This window comes from Gymnodraco acuticeps, unplaced genomic scaffold (assembly GCF_902827175.1).
Source record: "Gymnodraco acuticeps unplaced genomic scaffold, fGymAcu1.1, whole genome shotgun sequence".
Lineage (NCBI taxonomy): Eukaryota > Metazoa > Chordata > Actinopteri > Perciformes > Bathydraconidae > Gymnodraco > Gymnodraco acuticeps.
The window spans coordinates 798062-816028 of record NW_022990673.1 but is presented as its reverse complement, the minus strand read 5'-3'; the positions used below and the strand labels follow the sequence as shown (position 1 = coordinate 816028).

Sequence of the window (17967 nt, the reverse complement as noted above, 5' to 3'; positions counted from 1 at the left end):
CGTTTAATGGCCTGAAGGGAGGAAGAGATGGGATGAGAGGAAGATCATGCCAAAGACAGGGACGACCGCTGACTGACGGACTCTAGGTGATTTGACCCTTACGTAACGTCCACACGGTTCGCGTGCTTCAACGGAGATGCTTCCCATTCACTTTGAATGGGGTGACGTCAAGCTTTGCCGAACTACATTGTGGTTCCGTCGCGTCGCTTTGCTCACTTGGAAAGTTGAGAAAAGTTCAACTTTTCAAGGGGCGACGGAAGTGCCAGCCAATCAAATCATATGCCAGTACAAGCACTAGCCAATCAAACGGCGTGCTTGTGTGTCCGGGGCGGGAGATTAATGTGATTGGTTGTTGGTCGCACGCCCGACACGCCCACCGGCAAGCTTCAACGTGACGGAACCGTGTGGACGTACCGTTATTGTGCTGAGTCAACTGACCTGTGTTAAGAAGCCATTTCACTCGAGAAAGTTGGTGAATAGCAATAGCGGCGAATACTATTTGAGTGGAAGTCACATCACTCCTTTACCGTTATCTGACAGCATATTTAATACCCTGCACCAACAGGGTTATGTTTTTGCTTTGGTTTGTCAGCAGGATTACAGAAAAACCATTGGCTAGATTTTCATGAAATCTAGTGAAAGGGTCAATGAAGATCCATATCAGGGGTCCGATAGTCACACTCAATTGTACCTTTGTTAACATTGCCGTGTAGTACATTTGTGCTTGTTTTTTGTATAATTGAAAAAAAACTAGGAAAATCATGTGAAAGTCTGCACATTTGGTCTTGTGGATGATTGGTTTTCTTTGTGCTTAGTTGAAACACAAATACTTGAAAACTGAGGTATAACATAGGCCTTTAACACACCTTCTTTTTAATGTCAATGTTGTTTCCATATTACAACCTTGATACCATGAACACAACCAAGTCGGAAGAAAGACTATCCAATGAAATGAAACCATCCGAGTAGCTTGGGAATGCAGCATTGACCTTGGCGGATGGCTGCGTTCTTCTAGTTTTGTTCTTGTTTCTGCTATTCAACCTTACATGTAAATAGTAAGCCATTCACGCAGTGCTGCTATAAAAAGGAAATATATAATGATGATGAAACCGTTAAAGACTTAGTCATATTTTCTGGCCGTTAAATATACACTGCTGTGATGTCTTCTTTCCCATCTGGTTAGAATATAGTCAGTTCCCATTTGGTTATAATCATCGCAAATTCTATACAACTCCTGTAATTATGTCTGAATAAACACATTTACTTTTTGACTACTGTATGCAAGTTGATGATTTCTCAGCACAAAACCCAATAAGACAGATTACTAATTGATCATAATGGGCTGAATTAGTCTCTCTTTGCCGCCTGTTAGATAGACGGCGCAGTTTTCTGCTCCACTGGCTGGACATAAGGAGGAGGAGAATTAGGCTTCGGCTCTTTTCTAAGGAGGACTCTGGGACTCTGCTCTCCCAATTCGAGTCCCGTTATCCAAAAAGCTCTTTTTCCTTGGCTCCTAAGCAGCTGAAATGTGTGCAGCTAACATCTTGAATCACAGTTTGGGATCTGCTTTACATAGAGAAGTTTCCACAGCTACACATTCTTGCTAGATCATCTCATATTTATACTGGAGGCCATGGAAGTGAGTCTGAAAGGAGCCTGGCAATAATAGTGGAAGGGAATTAAAGGTCACGGTTGCCCCTTACATCATTACCCACAACTTCCTGTTGATGATTTTACAGGGCGCTGGGGGGGGGCATGTCATACCCACTAATGCATACATTTTGTTATGTTTCCACACGTGCTGCGCCAAGATGCAGAAGTGCGCTAATAACTTCATGAAAGCCAGAGCCAAGGACAAGCCGGGGACAAAACAAACTACCTTCTGACCCATTTCATCTGGGGGCTATTTATACACATATGACAAGCAGGGACAAACAGATTATTGTTATGATGATTATTGGGCGCTGCCATGGAAAGGCGCTTCAAAAAAACATCACCTCTCAGAGAGCTGGGGAAGTGATTTAGTACTTTGAGGATGGCGGCAGAGGACACGATGGAAAGAGGAGCTGTAAGCTCTCCATTCCTTGAAGACTAAGGCTCATAAATCTTTAACATTGCTGAAGGGACTGTATTTGTTCTCCTTTTATGGGATGAGACCTTAGTTAGCACCTTTTAAATGGGGCTTTTAATTTATCTAGATGTATCATAGTTTTAATCAGTCCTGTATTGATAGAGTTCTGTTGGACTTAAAACTTTTATTAATCAAATAGTCATGTGTTGCTCTGTCTATGGATTGGTTGGTGGGTGGGTATTGTTGTTATTTTTGCTTGTTTTATTGGTTTGTGAAGCCCTTTTTGTTAAGAGTTGTAAAGTAGTACTGAAAGTGACAAAGCTGCATTCCTCTCACCTGGTTGAACCTGCGAGTAAAGGCCACAACATTTGGAGAAGAGCTGTGCTTCTCCTTCTTGTTCCAGCCGCAGCTTGACAGCTCCTGAAAACACACAAACAAACAGGGAAAATTACATTTACTGTATGCACTGTGCCAAAAGTATCTTTTTGTATACGCCAACATTTGACTGAATGGACTAAACAGTCATGTACGAGCCGAGGTCACGCAGTGGGAAGGCAAGACGAGAGCAGGATATGATAGTAGAGAAAAGCAGATGAGGAGGAAAAAGCGAGATGATCCAGTGGAGGCTCAGACAGATTGATGGATGAACGCAAAAACAAACATGGAAAGCTGTGTAGGAACACTGATGATATTGATTTTACTTTCTCCAATGTTCAACCAAGCTACGCACTGACTCCTGAACTCAACTTTTCTCACTGTGGAGTTTTTGAATTAACATTGAAGTAAAACCACTACTGTAAATAGTAATATTATTGGAAACCCTGCCCCATTTAGTCATGCCCTGGCACACCCAAAACCTAATGTAATTTCATATTTTCCATGCAGGAAGAGGCTAATGCACGCCATGAACAGAGGGGTTATTTAGCGAAAGAATGAACAATGAAAACTATAGTACACTACCTTTTGTACAGTATAGATCTAAACAAGTTAATAAAATGAATACAACCAGTAAACGTTAATAAAAAGGAGTGATGTCAAAAAGCTAAAACTACTCTTAAGAACAGAATAACTGCCAATAATCGCATTCAAAATGTAATAATCAGGCTTTGATTTGTTCACTTTAAATAAAGTACATTATTGTGTATTCATACGCTGTTTATATTTAATCAACTATGATTTATGCACTTGTATTGACAATGTATATAATAGCAGCTGTGGAGGCAGCTGTAGAAGCAGTAGTGCCGAAAGAACATTTTATTTCACCGCTTTTTAAGAAGGGAAAGGGCAGGGATTGGGAACTTGATTAAAGAAAAGTTGAACAACATACAAATACTATAATAAGTAATTATTGCCATTTGTGTAAAAATAGTACTAGGTTAGTCTCATTTTGGTCTGGACTGCAGTTCAAAACAGAGACCACACAGCGAGGGGAACCCAGACCCTCTTTGGCCTCTGCTGGCTGTCCAGAGGCCAGGGACACTGACGTAACAGTTGGAAAAATGTTGCGCAAGCTCTCCTCTTAATCCCTGCCAGCCCGGCCCACTTGAGCGACAATATGAAGATCTGCATCGCGTAGCAGCTCCCCCACACAACCTCCAGCTAACCGCTCACAACTCTGTGACCCGGGCCACATCGGGAAGGCTCCTTGCAAAGACAACTCATGCTCACTCAGGGGTGAGTCCCCGAGTAGTTAGAGGCAGCCGGCGGGGGTAAAAGAAGCAACATATCAAATACAGATGTTAAAAGCAGACGTTCATGCGTGGGGAGGTGATGCCTCCAGGGACTATGTTGCCTGAGTAAGGATGATGAGGAAAAATGTGAGTGGGGAAGAGTAAAAGGGACTATAAAAGACCACATTGTGGAGAGATGCCGTTAGGTCTTCTATAATCTAAATCACAGGGCAGGAGACACTAGCCCGTCTCATCCATGAGAGCTCAGTTTATTTAACGTCTGTCCTTTTTACATAAGCCACATCCTTCTTCCTGCCATCACGTCAATCACTCTCCTGTCCAACACACACAAAGTTGGTGATGATTTCTTAAACAAGGATGCTCCATAGTCAGTGTGAGGTGGATGTGTTTGTGTGCCTGGCAGCTCGGACCACCACCTGACCACCCAGGGAGGCGGTGCACAGACCGTCCCACGTCTTCCTCACTCACCAAGACCACAACATTTCAACAACCTACATAATCCTTCAATCCTGGACCACCTGGGACTGTCTTCTAAACTAACCATCGCTCCATCTGCCCATCACGCCAAGTTTGAAGTAATTCACGCTCTATTGTTCACCCGCTGTTGTGTAACAACCGATGCCAGTGTGTTTTAACAGCAGGTCTGCAATGATCCACAGTCTCTCCAGAAACAATTATGGTGTATTTCCTTCACATTTATAGTGCTATGTCATACTCAAGCAACATTTAAACATTTATCTGACAAAAGGCAAGACTTTAGAGGAGGCTGCTTTGGTAAGACAGTTTTAAAGGCTGCAGTAAAAGAGTACAGTTTGAAGAAGCCTGCGCCGCCAAGCCACAGCCAGCCGTCATTTCCACATGCTGGTCTGGCACAGCAGTGTTTTCATTAAAGCTCAGCCCTGTGGCGCTGCTAGGAGCTGGCTGTTTGGGCACATAGCTAGCAGATTCAGATAGATTCCTTAAATTGTGTAAGTGAAGCTAAGCTCAGGAATTGTGCACAAATTGCAATAGTAAAAGCATACCATTGAATAGTGAACTAACTAAGGGGGTGAATAAACATTAACTGCTATTTCTTATGGCATGCTATAGCTATGACTATTAAATTGAAACCATGCACTGAACCTTTTCCATCACACATTCATTTACAGCATCCCATTAAAAAGGAATTCAGTAAAAAATAAACCTATTGCATGTAAAGTGCATTCTCCATCACATGTGCAGACCAAACGGCAGCACTGTCTGAGACAGCACATTACATGCTTTCAGCTTCCATTATATAGCTGGAGAGAATAGATTTTACAGTAGATTATTTATGTTAGCCAGTAGATAGTAAAAATAAAAGCAGAATACACACTTTATAGCTTGTTTGCATCTTCTGCAAGTTTTTGTGTCGTATTTCACATTGCTTCCCTTTAACCCCCATGGAAAGTTTCCATCTTGAATATTCATATTCAAATATTAAACAAAGCAAAACGTTGCCTAATCCAAAACAACCCTAAAATTACATTTTCTAGATTTCCATATCTATTTACTCAGCTCTGTGTTGAGTCTACTCTGTTTTACAACCACACTGAGCAGTATTACATAAACATGGCACAGGCTGAATAAGATAACCAGCTGTGGCTAAGCCACAAATGGCTATGACCTCATGTAAGATACCGCAGAGAATCCTTTTGTTGTTTTTTTCTTCATTGTAAATGGAAAACTGAAGTGTTGGGATCCCAGAACATATGAGGTATAGGCCACAGGCCAAGACATGAAGGAATAGTAGGAACAGGGCGGAAGAAGATGAAGAAGGGAGGAAGTGAGAACAAGAAATGTGGTTTGCCGCAAAAAGAGTGGGGATTGTGGAGATATACAGGAAGGAATACAGTGGAACATCTAAACATCTATCTGTTCTGCACTTCAAAAACAGAGGAAGCCTAAACTGATGTTCAGCCAAAAGTACTAGTCTACAGATGTACCCTGTATCATCTGTTCGATTCAAAAAGTAAGAAAGAAAAAAGCAGAAAAGCAGAACAGTAAATACAAGGAGCAAAGAAAGGAGAAGGCAGTAAAATGCATTGTCTCAGACAGTTTTAAACTATAATAATAATAAATTATATTTCTATAGCGCTTTTCTTGAACCCAAAGACGCTTGTCTATAGACCCTGGCAGGGACATACAAGCGAGCAGCAGCCTCCATTACCGTGCGCACACCATGGAAAGAATGACTTTTCCAGGAGGTCTTTTAGTACATGTACTCCCCATTATTCTTATAGCAGTACAGGCTTTCTTTCATGGCAAGTGAGACCAGACTAAGCATGTTCTTATATGAAGATTTCATTCTTATTCTTCTGGACGGCAATACGATTTTATCATAATAACAACTGGTATATTCTAAAAGAAAAACAGTACACATGATTACATCTGAAATGGTCGAGATAAGTCATTGAATATAAGATCGTTTTATTAAATGTGTTTTGATGATGTCTTCTGAAAAACTGATTGTCCATGGTTTGGAAAAAATCCTTTCTACAAAGGGAAAACTTGTCCCTGTGGGTTCTTTTTGTCTACTGCCAAAACATTATTTTCTTCACCGTTCAGCATGATGAATGTGTATTAACCATCATGCTGACAGGCTGTAGTGTGGGTGGGATTCCCTTCTGTGTTTGTTGTCGAGCAACTAATGCCCAACCCTCCGCCACAAAACAACATGTGCAGCATACAGGGCCCGAGGAAAACCGCGTTCAACATTCAATGCACGGTTGTAAAAACAAAATACTTCAGCAAGTTTTATCTCACGATCAGTGCTGGAAAACATTAAGCCTGCAGGCGAGACAAGGCTGAGTATGTGAAACGTTACCTGCCTCCAACTACAAGTCATCATCGTCTCGCATGAGACCTTCAATCTGTTCGGAGGATTTTTATGCCGTGTGCTCAGACATGAGAGGAACTGACATACTTCCCAGCAGCACGTAGAATGCAATCCGATTCCCGAGAGCTGAAGCTTTCCAGCCAAAGCCACTAAATTACCAACTTGGCTGTTGCCATGACTGTGCATTTGAAACAAAGGCAGGCAACCGCCCCTCTTTAAATCACTCAATCTCTTTCCTTCGCAAACTGTATTTCATAAACATCAGTGCGGTTCGATTATAAAATTAAAAATGGTCTTCTGGGACAGAACATCTCCAACATCTTCTTTTCACTTACACATCATTTTAATGTCTACACGTCTCTTGTCAGCTGGTCCATCTTTAGGCGGTCCAGTTCACTCTCGATTAAAACCATATAGATGGGGTTGTTACAACCCATTAGTAATCTTGGCCTCGTACATTTAGATGAGGAAAAGATTTTGATACAACTCCCTTGCATCCTTTCTCCTCCTCTTCATGATCTGCCTTGTCATTTCAATGGCATGTCAATTGCAAACAAACAGCCAAAGAACATATCAGCAATTCAGTGGGGCGTTGTAGATAAAACATCAGTCTGCTCTGCACTATAGATGATTTTACTGTCGGAAAATAACTTCTGGTGTTCTCATCAATTATACACAAGGGTATGTCCGTGTTGTCCTCAACAGCTCTTCCTCTGATATATTTTTGTACTTGTTCCGGTCTTTGCATAACCACAAGTATTAAGCGGTCCATTACTTGTAGGAAGTGAATTAAAGCAGCCATCATGCATGCATGTCTTATGAGCCGTCACTTAACCGATCATCCAAAGCAGATGTGTTCAGCTCCTTTGCTGTCTGATGTGTCAGAGTGGCATGAGTTCAAGCTCCAAGCTTTTGAACCTGGCTCTCTTGAGGCTTTGTAGATATCAAAGAGTATATAAGAAATACTGGCAAAACCCGTTATCATCAATAATGTTCCCCTACTTTATATATCCACAGAACAAGAGAGAACGGAGCCCATTGCCTCTTGCCCAGAGGTGTTGGCCAGATTTCACACCATCTCCTCACACCGTCTCTCCACACATGCCTCTCATGTAATCTTTATTGCTATTGTGACAGATGCTTATCTTTTCGTCCTCATCCAGAGAGCTTTTGGCTAGACCTGTCAGGCAGCTCTCCACACATCTGCTCCATGTCAGTGCTAAAACACTTGAGTTAATGAGATCCTCTGTTGTACTGCAATCCTGTCTGGGGTAATTTTTCCAGCTCATGCCAGAAAGTCTGTCTGTGCGTCATACACACATGTCAAAATGCTGTAAAAATGCTGTAAACCTGAGCACACAAAACCGTGTTCGGACACTCAATCTCTCTCTATGGGGCTCTTTCTCAATCACACGTACATTTGATATGAAAGGCAGTTATGATGTGTTTATGGAGAGGGAAAAAAGTTAATCTTTGAAACAGACCGCAGGTCATAGCTAGTTTATTATGTTCATTGCGGTAATTTCCATAATAACTGTAATGACTACTTCAATTAGTTGCAAGAACAGCAAATATGGTAATATAAGGCCAGTCGAACTGAACATGACAGACTGTAGTTACAAAACATGTTACGCATGAAGACGACAAAATGTGCACTTTAAAATAGAAAGACTAAAGATCAAGCTTAGTCATTTTCAATTACTCTATTGTAAAAAAATTCATAGAGCCTGCTGTAAAAAAAACGTGTCCACAGACCAGCATTCTTGCAACTAATCTGGTGGAAATGTTGATTTGTATATCATTTGTTTACATACAAAAGGTTAAAATATGTCAAGTTGAAATCTTCTAAAGAACATTAGGACATTAATGCACGACACTTAATATACATCCAACTAAAAAGGTGAACATATTACATCATGGAAACTAACCTTGTATTTTGTCTAAGATAACGTCTTTCTAACCTCAATTTATGTCAGATACTGCCTCAAATCTGTTGGAACTCCTAATTTGTCTGTAGATTCTAACTTAAAAAGGCAAGAATGGGCTGCAAGTCAGTAAAAACATTATTATTGCACAACTCACAGATCCATGTAATGTAATACTTTCCTATAGGCAGTGAGCCTAGTGAAACCACACACCTGCTTTCCTTATTATGTGTCTGGAGAGAACGAGGAGACTGACAGCAGTGGAAACTCTCGTTGAGTTTTAGTTTGGTCATAGCTGTGTATCTTTTTTCAGCCAGTGCTTCGAGACAAAATCACTGTGAGAGCAGGAAAAGCCTCTCTAGTTCACTCTGTTCCTGCCAGGAGGCTGCTGGGTCACTCTGCATACTCCGCACTCACCTCCTTCTCTCCCTCCAGACTGCAGCTTTCATCCCCTTGTCAGCCCCCCCCCCCCCATTTAAACAGGTCAGTGACTCCTTCCCAAACGCACACTCTTGCTCTACATCCCAATACAGGTCCCTCAAAAAAGTTCTTACCAGCTTGAAGCAATATGTAAAACCTCTGACCCTTTAAACCTTGACCTGAATTTCCAAATTGCTACATCGGACTGAAATGCACGGACACATTTTCATTATGCTTATAAAAGCAACTCAGGCGCTCAAACCAGACTGAGCACAGGAGCACGTTTGCATTTATAAAGCCGACAGTCGCCTCTGTGTGAACTTGGCCCTGTGCGGTCCAGAAGACGTCAATGACTTCCCTCTGGGTGAAGAAACAGCAGTACCCCGAACGCCAGCCATGATGAAAGCCACTCAGGGACTAATCTGTAGTCTTTTCCATGACTCAGACACAATAAACTTTTTACGAGAATCCAAGAAGGTCACGCCACACAATTACATTGTTATCTAAATTAAATCAAACTGTGGGCCTGGGACTGATATCATGCCAGAGGAGTGAGTAAGTGAGTGAGTGAGTGAGTGAGTGAGTGAGTGAGTGAGTGAGTGAGCGTGCATGCGTGCGTGCGTGCTGTTAGCTGAGACAAGACGTGTTGAACATGGCCAATAGCAGGAGTCACACTGTACACCACGCTAGGATGTGGTCTGCATGTAGCTTTCATAAGCCCACAGTGGCCAACCTTAAACACAGGTTATCCATGACAGCTGTCAGGAAGGCCCAACAATCCAGAAAATCACAAAATTACAAAGCGCCTCACTGAGGTGTAAGACCAGGTGTGCAACAAGATGCCACTTTCCGCATAATGATAACTGGCATTGCGTGGAAGCTCTGATCACAGCTGCTCATTGCACAGCATGCCACCGGAAGATTTTGAAAGACAGAAAAGAGAGAGATGGACCGAGGCGGCAGATAACAGGGGACATTTTTAAATATACATATGAATGCAGGTATATAAATAGTTAACTTATCTGTAATTGACTAATCAACATTTGTTTTGTGTGTCATTGCTGTATAATGTGAGGTGTGAGGAAATGTGTTCCAGACTTGCACATGCAGTTTTAGAGATGTCACACCTCGAGCTCAAAATGAAAAACAATGTGTTAATTTCTCACGCTACATGTCATAACTAAAGCTGTCAACACCACTCCTCTAAACAGATCTGAGTGCAGCTCACCTCAGGCTGGATGGCTTTGAACACAGGAGCATCCATGAGCGTAATCTGGCCCTGGTGGGGACAAAACACAACAGTTGTTAGACTTGCTATGTTCAAACTGGGTCAAACTGACAAATCATAATGCAACTTACCATTGTTTATTCTATATCTAATATAAATCAGACTTCTTCGTAACAGTTGAAATAATAAAAGTTAAAATGATATCGGGAAAAAAACGATAGAACGTTAATCTGATACTTCAAGAAACAGCTATCGTTCTGAGGATGGCCTGACTGTATGTCTCAGCTCTCCTAACAGATGTTTGTTAAGATTTGGAACAGGACTCTTAGAAAGCCCCTTCAGAATAGTCCAGTGTTTTTTAATCCATTCTTTTGTGTCATTAGCTGCATTTGTTTAGTCATTATCCATGACTAGGGTCACTATCCATTATCTGTGACTGAAAAACAGCTTTCCTTCACTAAGCAGTTAATTTTCCTCCAAAATACCTCGATAGATTTAAGATTGTGTTGTGCCCTGAATTTCAAGGCACTATATGAATATTACATAACAAAGCACTCCCAAATCAAAACCCAGCATCCTTCATGTTTCATCGTAGTTCATTTCAAAGCTAATAAATTCCCGCAGAAGGATTGTGGCTTGTTAACATGCATTTTAGCAAATTCCAGGCAGGCTTTTTTAATGTTTTTCTTTCAAAAAGGGGAGTCCTTCTGGGTATTTTTTCATCGCGGAAACTGACGTACCCTGACTTTGAGCTCGGCTTGCGTCTGTTTGGCAGTTATCCTTGCTTTTTTATTCTACTATTCGCACTATCGTTCTGTTCAATCTGGGGTTGGACCTCTCGCGACAACACCCTGGGATGTTGGCTACAGTTCTTTGGATGCTTATCTATTGTTTTCTCTCTGATCTCCTCCAACAACTATCGCCTTTGCTTTTCTGGTTCATGTTCAGTGTGTGCACATAGATTATCAAACAGCCCAGTGACTCCTTTTCTCTGTTGAGAATGAGAATATAACCATTGTTTGTTTTCCTTTCTAAGGGGCACCAACAGCAAGACATTTTAGATTATCCTGGTAAAATAAACGATAATTCATATTTTTTACAGCCAGCTGGCTTGATTCCATGGAACCACAATGGCATGCAAGCATACAAGACAATTTCACTTTTCAGGAGGAATAAAGCATTCATTCAATGAACTGTAAGGATACATTTAAGCATGTCTGTAATAGTTCAACACGTCTTTTGATAGAGAAGTTATGTCCTGACAAGCAGGTAATAGTGACTGACAATGGTATTTTACTGATTGAACCTTTAAGTGCCTTGATACAACTTGGAAATATGTAAAATGAAGACACTCTTGGATTTAGAAGATAAAGAGTGCCCTCTTGTGGTTGAATGTGGTATAACATTGGAATAAAAGCATTAATACAGTATTAGAGAAATAATGAGGAACATGCTTTTTATTTATTTATTATGTGTCAATCCTGAGCATCAGTACTTCTCACAAAAAGCTAAGATCAATGCAACAGAAATACTACTTCTGTTGGTTCATGCCGTGGAAAGTTTGTGCAGAGGCAGCCAGAGGAAATCCATCAGAACCTGCTTGGCACTGCCAAACATCATCAATTATTAATGATCCAAACTCTGACCCCATTTCCTCCTCTATAAGACAAACTTCACTTACTGCATATTCTTCGGGGGTGACCTTCAGTACATCGAACACAACAGCATCGAAACTCTTCTTCAGGTCTGAAGAACCCTGATCGCTGAGAGACTCTGAGCTGCTGCTCTTCTAGAAAACACAAACACACACATTGGGAGGTGAGAGTAGCGATGGCTGTGCTGTTAAAGACAAGTATCAAGCAGAGGAGAGAGGTGAGGTATGTAGGGGATAGGAGGCTTCAAAACCCAACATGATGTCATAGCACAGCTGTTAAATGTGTCATCTGAAAAATATGTTAATATAATATTTTTGCCATAGAAAACACTGCTACATCCAATCACTCAAACATGGTACATTAGAATTCTGAGGGGCAAAAGTCTAGGAGAAGTAGCACAAGATATATTGTGAAAAGAGGAGATGGAGGTGTGGTGAGTGGGCGTGGCTCACCTCAGAGACTGATGCAGCCGTGGTGGTGATGATTGACTGGCCATTAGGGAGGTTCATCATTCCCACACCATCTAGCTCTAGCGAACGAGACCATTCATCATCCTCAGCTGCAGCAAAGCCCGCCCGGCCCTCTGAAAACACAAATTATATCACAGGGATTTTGCAACTCATCTTGACAATTATCACCTCACATCACTCAGTTTGTAACAGCAGCTCCACCTACTGGCTAAAATAGAAGGATTCTCAGGATCATCTCTTAAAAAGACAGCAAAGGTCAACGACCGAGAAAAATAGGCACGGCTGAACTTGAGATGGCGGTGAAAGTGTTGACAGTCGTCCCAGCAGGCCTGTGAAGCCCATATGGACGTACACTTTCACAGCCTGTCACTAACTACATCCGACAGAGGACAAGACAGAGGGAGCTTAGGCATTAGGATGAGATCCTCTGTGAAAGGGGTTTGAAAAGAGCAGTTGTCAGTAGAAGTCACAATGCTGAACAGCTTACACCTGACACTGGAGCATGACCTACAGTCACTGTACTGACTCTACAGATCGATCTCAACACAGGAAATATTCCTTTGTCTTTTCTTCGTCGACCAGAGAGAGAGAAGATGGTTATCACCAATTTCAACAGTATTTCAATTTTCAATACTGATGTAGTAGATCAAATCGTTAGAAAGCCAGGTTTATTCACAGGTCTTGGTTAATTATTTGTTCTTCCCAAGACTCGAGTGTTGATTAATAATCCAGAGTTCCTGATGCCAGTATCATTCAAAGATCCTTAAATATATATTTGTGAATTACCCAACACAAACTACCATAGCCCAAAGTGTACTCTGTAAATATCTTAAATGATTCAATCAATTCTCAACATTGCGGCTATATTTTCTTATTTTAAATCAGACAATCCTTAAGTAATTTCAGCATGAAAACTGATTTTAAATTATGCACAAAATACATTTGAATTTTCTAGTCCATTACTTTTCTCATAACAAAAAAGAAAGTATCAGCAATGGATTATTTTAATATGTATGAATATTCTTCTCTTGTCATAATTGAAAACTCTTCAGAGAGTATTCTTGGCCAAGGGCACACATGGAGACAGTAGTGAATAATACGAAGCTACTAGGCCAGCAAAGACATCTCTTGTGTGCTTGACAATGCAGGCCTGTGTGTGTGTGTGTGTGTGTGTGTGTGTGTGTGTGTGTGTGTGTGTGTGTGTGTGTGTGTGTGTGTGTGTGTGTGTGTGTGTGTGTGTGTGTGTGTGTGTGTGTGTGTGTGTGTGTGTGTGTGTGTGTGTGTGTGTGCGCTATTAGCTGCTTTCCCCAGATGCTAAGCCGAGAGCAAACAGCACTACATCATGTCGACTTCCCTCCTATTGTTTGACAGCAGAGAATAAGTACACAGGAAGCAATAGCCAGTCTGTATTTACAAGTCTGAGTCTGTCTGTTTATCAAGTCCTACGTCTGTAATTACATTACTTCCTGGTCTAATACCTATGCATGTCTTCTTGTTTGATTGGGGTGCCTCTGGGCTATATCACTTGGGGATTTTGTCTACAGGTAAAACAAAACACTCACAGCACATCTTTTTAAACTAATGTAAATGCTGTGATCATGTAAACAAGCAAGAGTCCAACACAACTATCTTTTATTTTCAAAAAAATGTGGTCATAAAGAACTAAATCTATTGTCGCCTGTGAATTTGTCTCACGTCACCCTTACATACAGAAATACCCAAATCCTGTAGTCTCTTATTATGGACATTTGTGTAGGTGTGTTGCTAAAAATGCCTTCTTGACTTTTGATAGTTATTTTTCTTTGGGTTTTGCACCATCCACATGAAAATATCATCCACAGTTAATGCCCCTGTTCTAGTTACACAAGGGCTGACAGCTGGCACAGTAACATCCATTTGATTACTGGATTGAACAATTTGGACATGTAAGGTCTCATATAAAGAATCAACATAAAAACATACACATGCAGGGTTACCCTACATGTGTAAAAGGGGCTTAACACAATTAGAAGTTCACTCAGGAAGCGCAGCCCTCGGCCAAAGTCATTTCTACACAGTGATTGAAAAATAATGTGTGTTAGGATTCGCTCCAAAATATAACCATATATTTCTTGGTCACGGCTACACTCTTGAACATGTTCCACAAAAATTGGGGCAGCTTTTTATTCCATAATACTGCTGGCAAAAAACAAGAAAATCGACAAACAACTGAAACAGCACACCACTGGAGGATGGTGATAAGCAATGACGATCATATTTGCTCACTTAACTGCGACTGTAATCGTATTACAAGAGAATAAAAACATTAAGTGTGCAATCCTGCAGGCATACAGACTCACATTTACTTCCGTCAGACCTCTGAAAACAAGCTATTATTGCAAAGACAAGGCCTTACTTACCAGTTGTGCGTCAGATGCGCATATTGTTGGATGTGATGTTAGCCTGTTGTTCTTTATTGCTGCTGTTGTCTATAGAGTCCTGTCTTCCTCTGAGGCTGGCTCCTGCTGTGAAAGTGAAGAGAAAGAAGAAACAGAGATGAAGAGCAGTCTTCCAAACATGATGAAAAACCCACACAAATTAGAAATGCACACGGCCAAAACTCCAGTAGCTGATCAGATTCTGATCAGTTTGACAACATGCAGCATGAGCTATCGTCAAAAAAAAAGAAATGGTGGCAGATTGACAGAAGTAACCATAACAACAACCTTATGGTCAGTAAATCTTCCTTGACTGATATGAAAATCAGATCACATGTGAATCTCAACTGGAATGCCAAAAGCTAGAGGTGGTTTAATATCATTTTGTTCATAATTACTTGGCATTATAGGTCACCGGAATATAACATTAAGATTGCATCAGAATTCTAAATGAACACATAGTTAATATTTAACAGAGAAAACACAAACATACAAGACATGACTGACGTACATGACTCAATTACTTTCATTGTTGATTCATTAGAGTTATTTTTTCAATTCATCTTTCATTTATTTCATCGATAAAATGTCAGAATTCGGAAGCTACTTGTGCCATTGGCTGAACCCCAGGGAAATAATAAATGATCTTATTGCATATTCTGAGTCAGGCCAACTGCAACTCTACAAGCCAATGAAGTCTGAATCCCATCATGCTCTCTGCCTCCATCACTTCTCACATTAGCCAGTAGGGGTCTCACTTCTCTAAGAGATGAAAGCCTGTGTGATGGACTGTGAGGTACTCTGAAGACAAATGCTGCATGTTGGCAGTTAGCTGTTGGCCTTTAGCCACCAGTTTAGGACTAAGATCTTGTCATCCCCTCCAGGTTGTCCTCATGCTGGGTAGGGGTACAAAGCTCACACGCAGAACAAACTCACCAAGGTAAACTTTAAACCTCTGCTGACATCTTACCAAGGAAACAGCAACCCAGAGCGAGCAATGCTTTTTGGTGCTATGGATGTAGGAAATAACATATTACCCACACTATAGTTTAAATCTCATGTCACGTAACTAAAGTGTAGAAACAGCCCGTTTCTGCTTGTCTGCTTCAGCGTGCCCCCTCCCAACCACACTGGACCAGCTTCCTTCTCTTAACTTCAGTTTCTTACAACGCCCACACCTCCAGCTATGCTACTTGAAAAACAGAGAGACAGCAACCCCCTCCTTCTGAGTCACTGCCCTACCTACCCAATCCTCACTAGCCAAAGCTCCCGATGTAAGAGCTCACCCTTCTCTGCTCCTGGCAGCATCCACGCAACTGTGACAGTGAGCTGAGCCGACATGTGTTGTGTTTGGTGACATAATTCCAAGTGGTTGTGTCCTCACGCTTCGCTTACTGAGGTTCAAGTGTGGGGAATGTTTGTATGACCAGCTGAAGGGATAACAAACGAGTGGTGATAAGTTGAAGGTGTACATGGCATGTTTTGATGGGATGATGGCAGGAGACTTCAGGGGGACATGACAGAGTTTAGAGGAGGAGGGGGGCGAGAATAACAGAGGAAGAGTGACAGAAAGGGGAATGACTCAAGTGGACTCAGGTGATGTGTCGCTGTTAAGCTAAATGTGAGTCATTGCACTGCACAGAGCAGGTGCTGTTGAATTAGACCTCTCAGGCTCCGCCTCCCCCCTCCTCCCTCTCTCTATTCGTGTTATCAGACTTTTGACAGTCACATCAGACTGCAGCTACAGGTGCTGGGCGGCCTAACCAGCCGTGTTACTGAAGGGCACAACGAGTATTAGCAAATGTCTTTGTGTGTCGTCACGCACATGCTGGCGTATTTTTGCATGTGACAACACATTCCTCATCCCGCACTGACCGTTACATTATCCAGTGCCATGAAAGCAGGTCTCCATCACCTCTTTTAGACAGACAAAGCTCAGAGTGTTTACTGCATGACAGTGTTATTGTTCAGATAATTGTGCACTTTGAACAAGCGGCCAATAAATCAATTCATTAATCTGCAACATTTTCAATAATCAAATAACCCTTTAAGTGATTTTCAAGCAAACATACCATCTTATTTTAGCTACTGATCTGTGAGTGTGTTGCTTTTATTTGTCATCATTTGAAGTCATTTTTCAAGCAGAAATAGCTCCAACTTCTTACAAATGGAAGTTTTTTCTTTTATTTAGTGTTTTTAATATATCATCAGTTCATCAAATTTTGTTGGGTTTTGGTCTGACATGTTCCCTCGAAGACATTATGCAGGGCTTTAATGATTAATAAAGAAAATAAGAAGATTTTTTTTATAAATGCTACAGCTCTGATATACTACCTTACTGATACAATCTAAAAAATCTACATTATAAACCGATTCATTTCGAACCATAAAGCTCAATACTATCTAGTTATCAAGAAGCATGGTGATTACTTCAATAACAACATCCTCCTCCTAACATCCCCCTGGAGTATTCAACATGAAAATACATTTTTGGGTGGTAATACACGGAAACGTTCCCATTAGCATTCACTCGACCAACACTGGTGACAGCAGGTGTCTCTTCCTCCTTGGCAGCTTTTGATGAAGAATGTATAATATAATGTTAGGGTTATAATTTATATTCTGAGGTAGCCATGACAAAACTGTGGCAGTGCACAACAGATGGCGTTTTATAGTGCAAATACCTTAAAATTCCAGAATTCAAAGTACCAGGCTGCTCCAAGCCCTATTTACTGTTGTATGTGTTTACATGTTTACTCTACTCCTTCTCAGTCCCAGCACGAGGCACAAGCTAACACATGGGCACAAAATACAAGGATTGACGTGTGTGTGTGTGTGAAGCAGGGACCTTTAGGAACTGAAGGAATGTTCAGGGAAGGGTCAAAAGATGTGAGACTGTCAATAAAGGATCAGACACGTGAGATTTGTCTAACGTTCAGCTTTAACAGAGTATTGTGTGACTTTAACAGCTTTGAACACTATGCATGTCACTGTGCAGCGCTGCAGGCCTGTCTGTGACACTTCTCAGTCCTGTGAGCCTCTCAATCTGCTCCCCCTGTATGTGAGAGCACCACAAATACCCAGCTCCTCTCATGCTCACAGAAAGACCTCATATTAAATGATATTTATACGTACAAGTTCTGAAAGTATTCAAATATGTTCAGTTAAGGACTGGGAGAAAAAATGCTGTATAAAGTTAATACAATAAGAAAATGTGCTACTGCTGCAGGTTC

At 41.3% G+C, this 17967-nt stretch overlaps 1 protein-coding gene across 3 annotated transcripts in view; it reads right to left on the bottom strand.

Moving 5' to 3' along the window:
* ralgps2 (Ral GEF with PH domain and SH3 binding motif 2) overlaps window positions 1-17967 on the bottom strand; it is an 80306-nt gene that overhangs the window by 32581 nt on the left and 29758 nt on the right. For all 3 annotated transcript variants that reach the window (XM_034229798.1, XM_034229800.1, XM_034229799.1), the window contains exons 2-6: window positions 14717-14821; window positions 12300-12430; window positions 11874-11981; window positions 10193-10243; window positions 2408-2491 (exon numbers count right to left, since the gene is read on the bottom strand). In XM_034229798.1, coding sequence (XP_034085689.1) covers window positions 2408-2491; window positions 10193-10243; window positions 11874-11981; window positions 12300-12359 — 303 coding nt within the window. In that variant the 5' untranslated portion in view covers window positions 12360-12430; window positions 14717-14821. The remainder of the gene's footprint in view (window positions 1-2407; window positions 2492-10192; window positions 10244-11873; window positions 11982-12299; window positions 12431-14716; window positions 14822-17967) is intronic.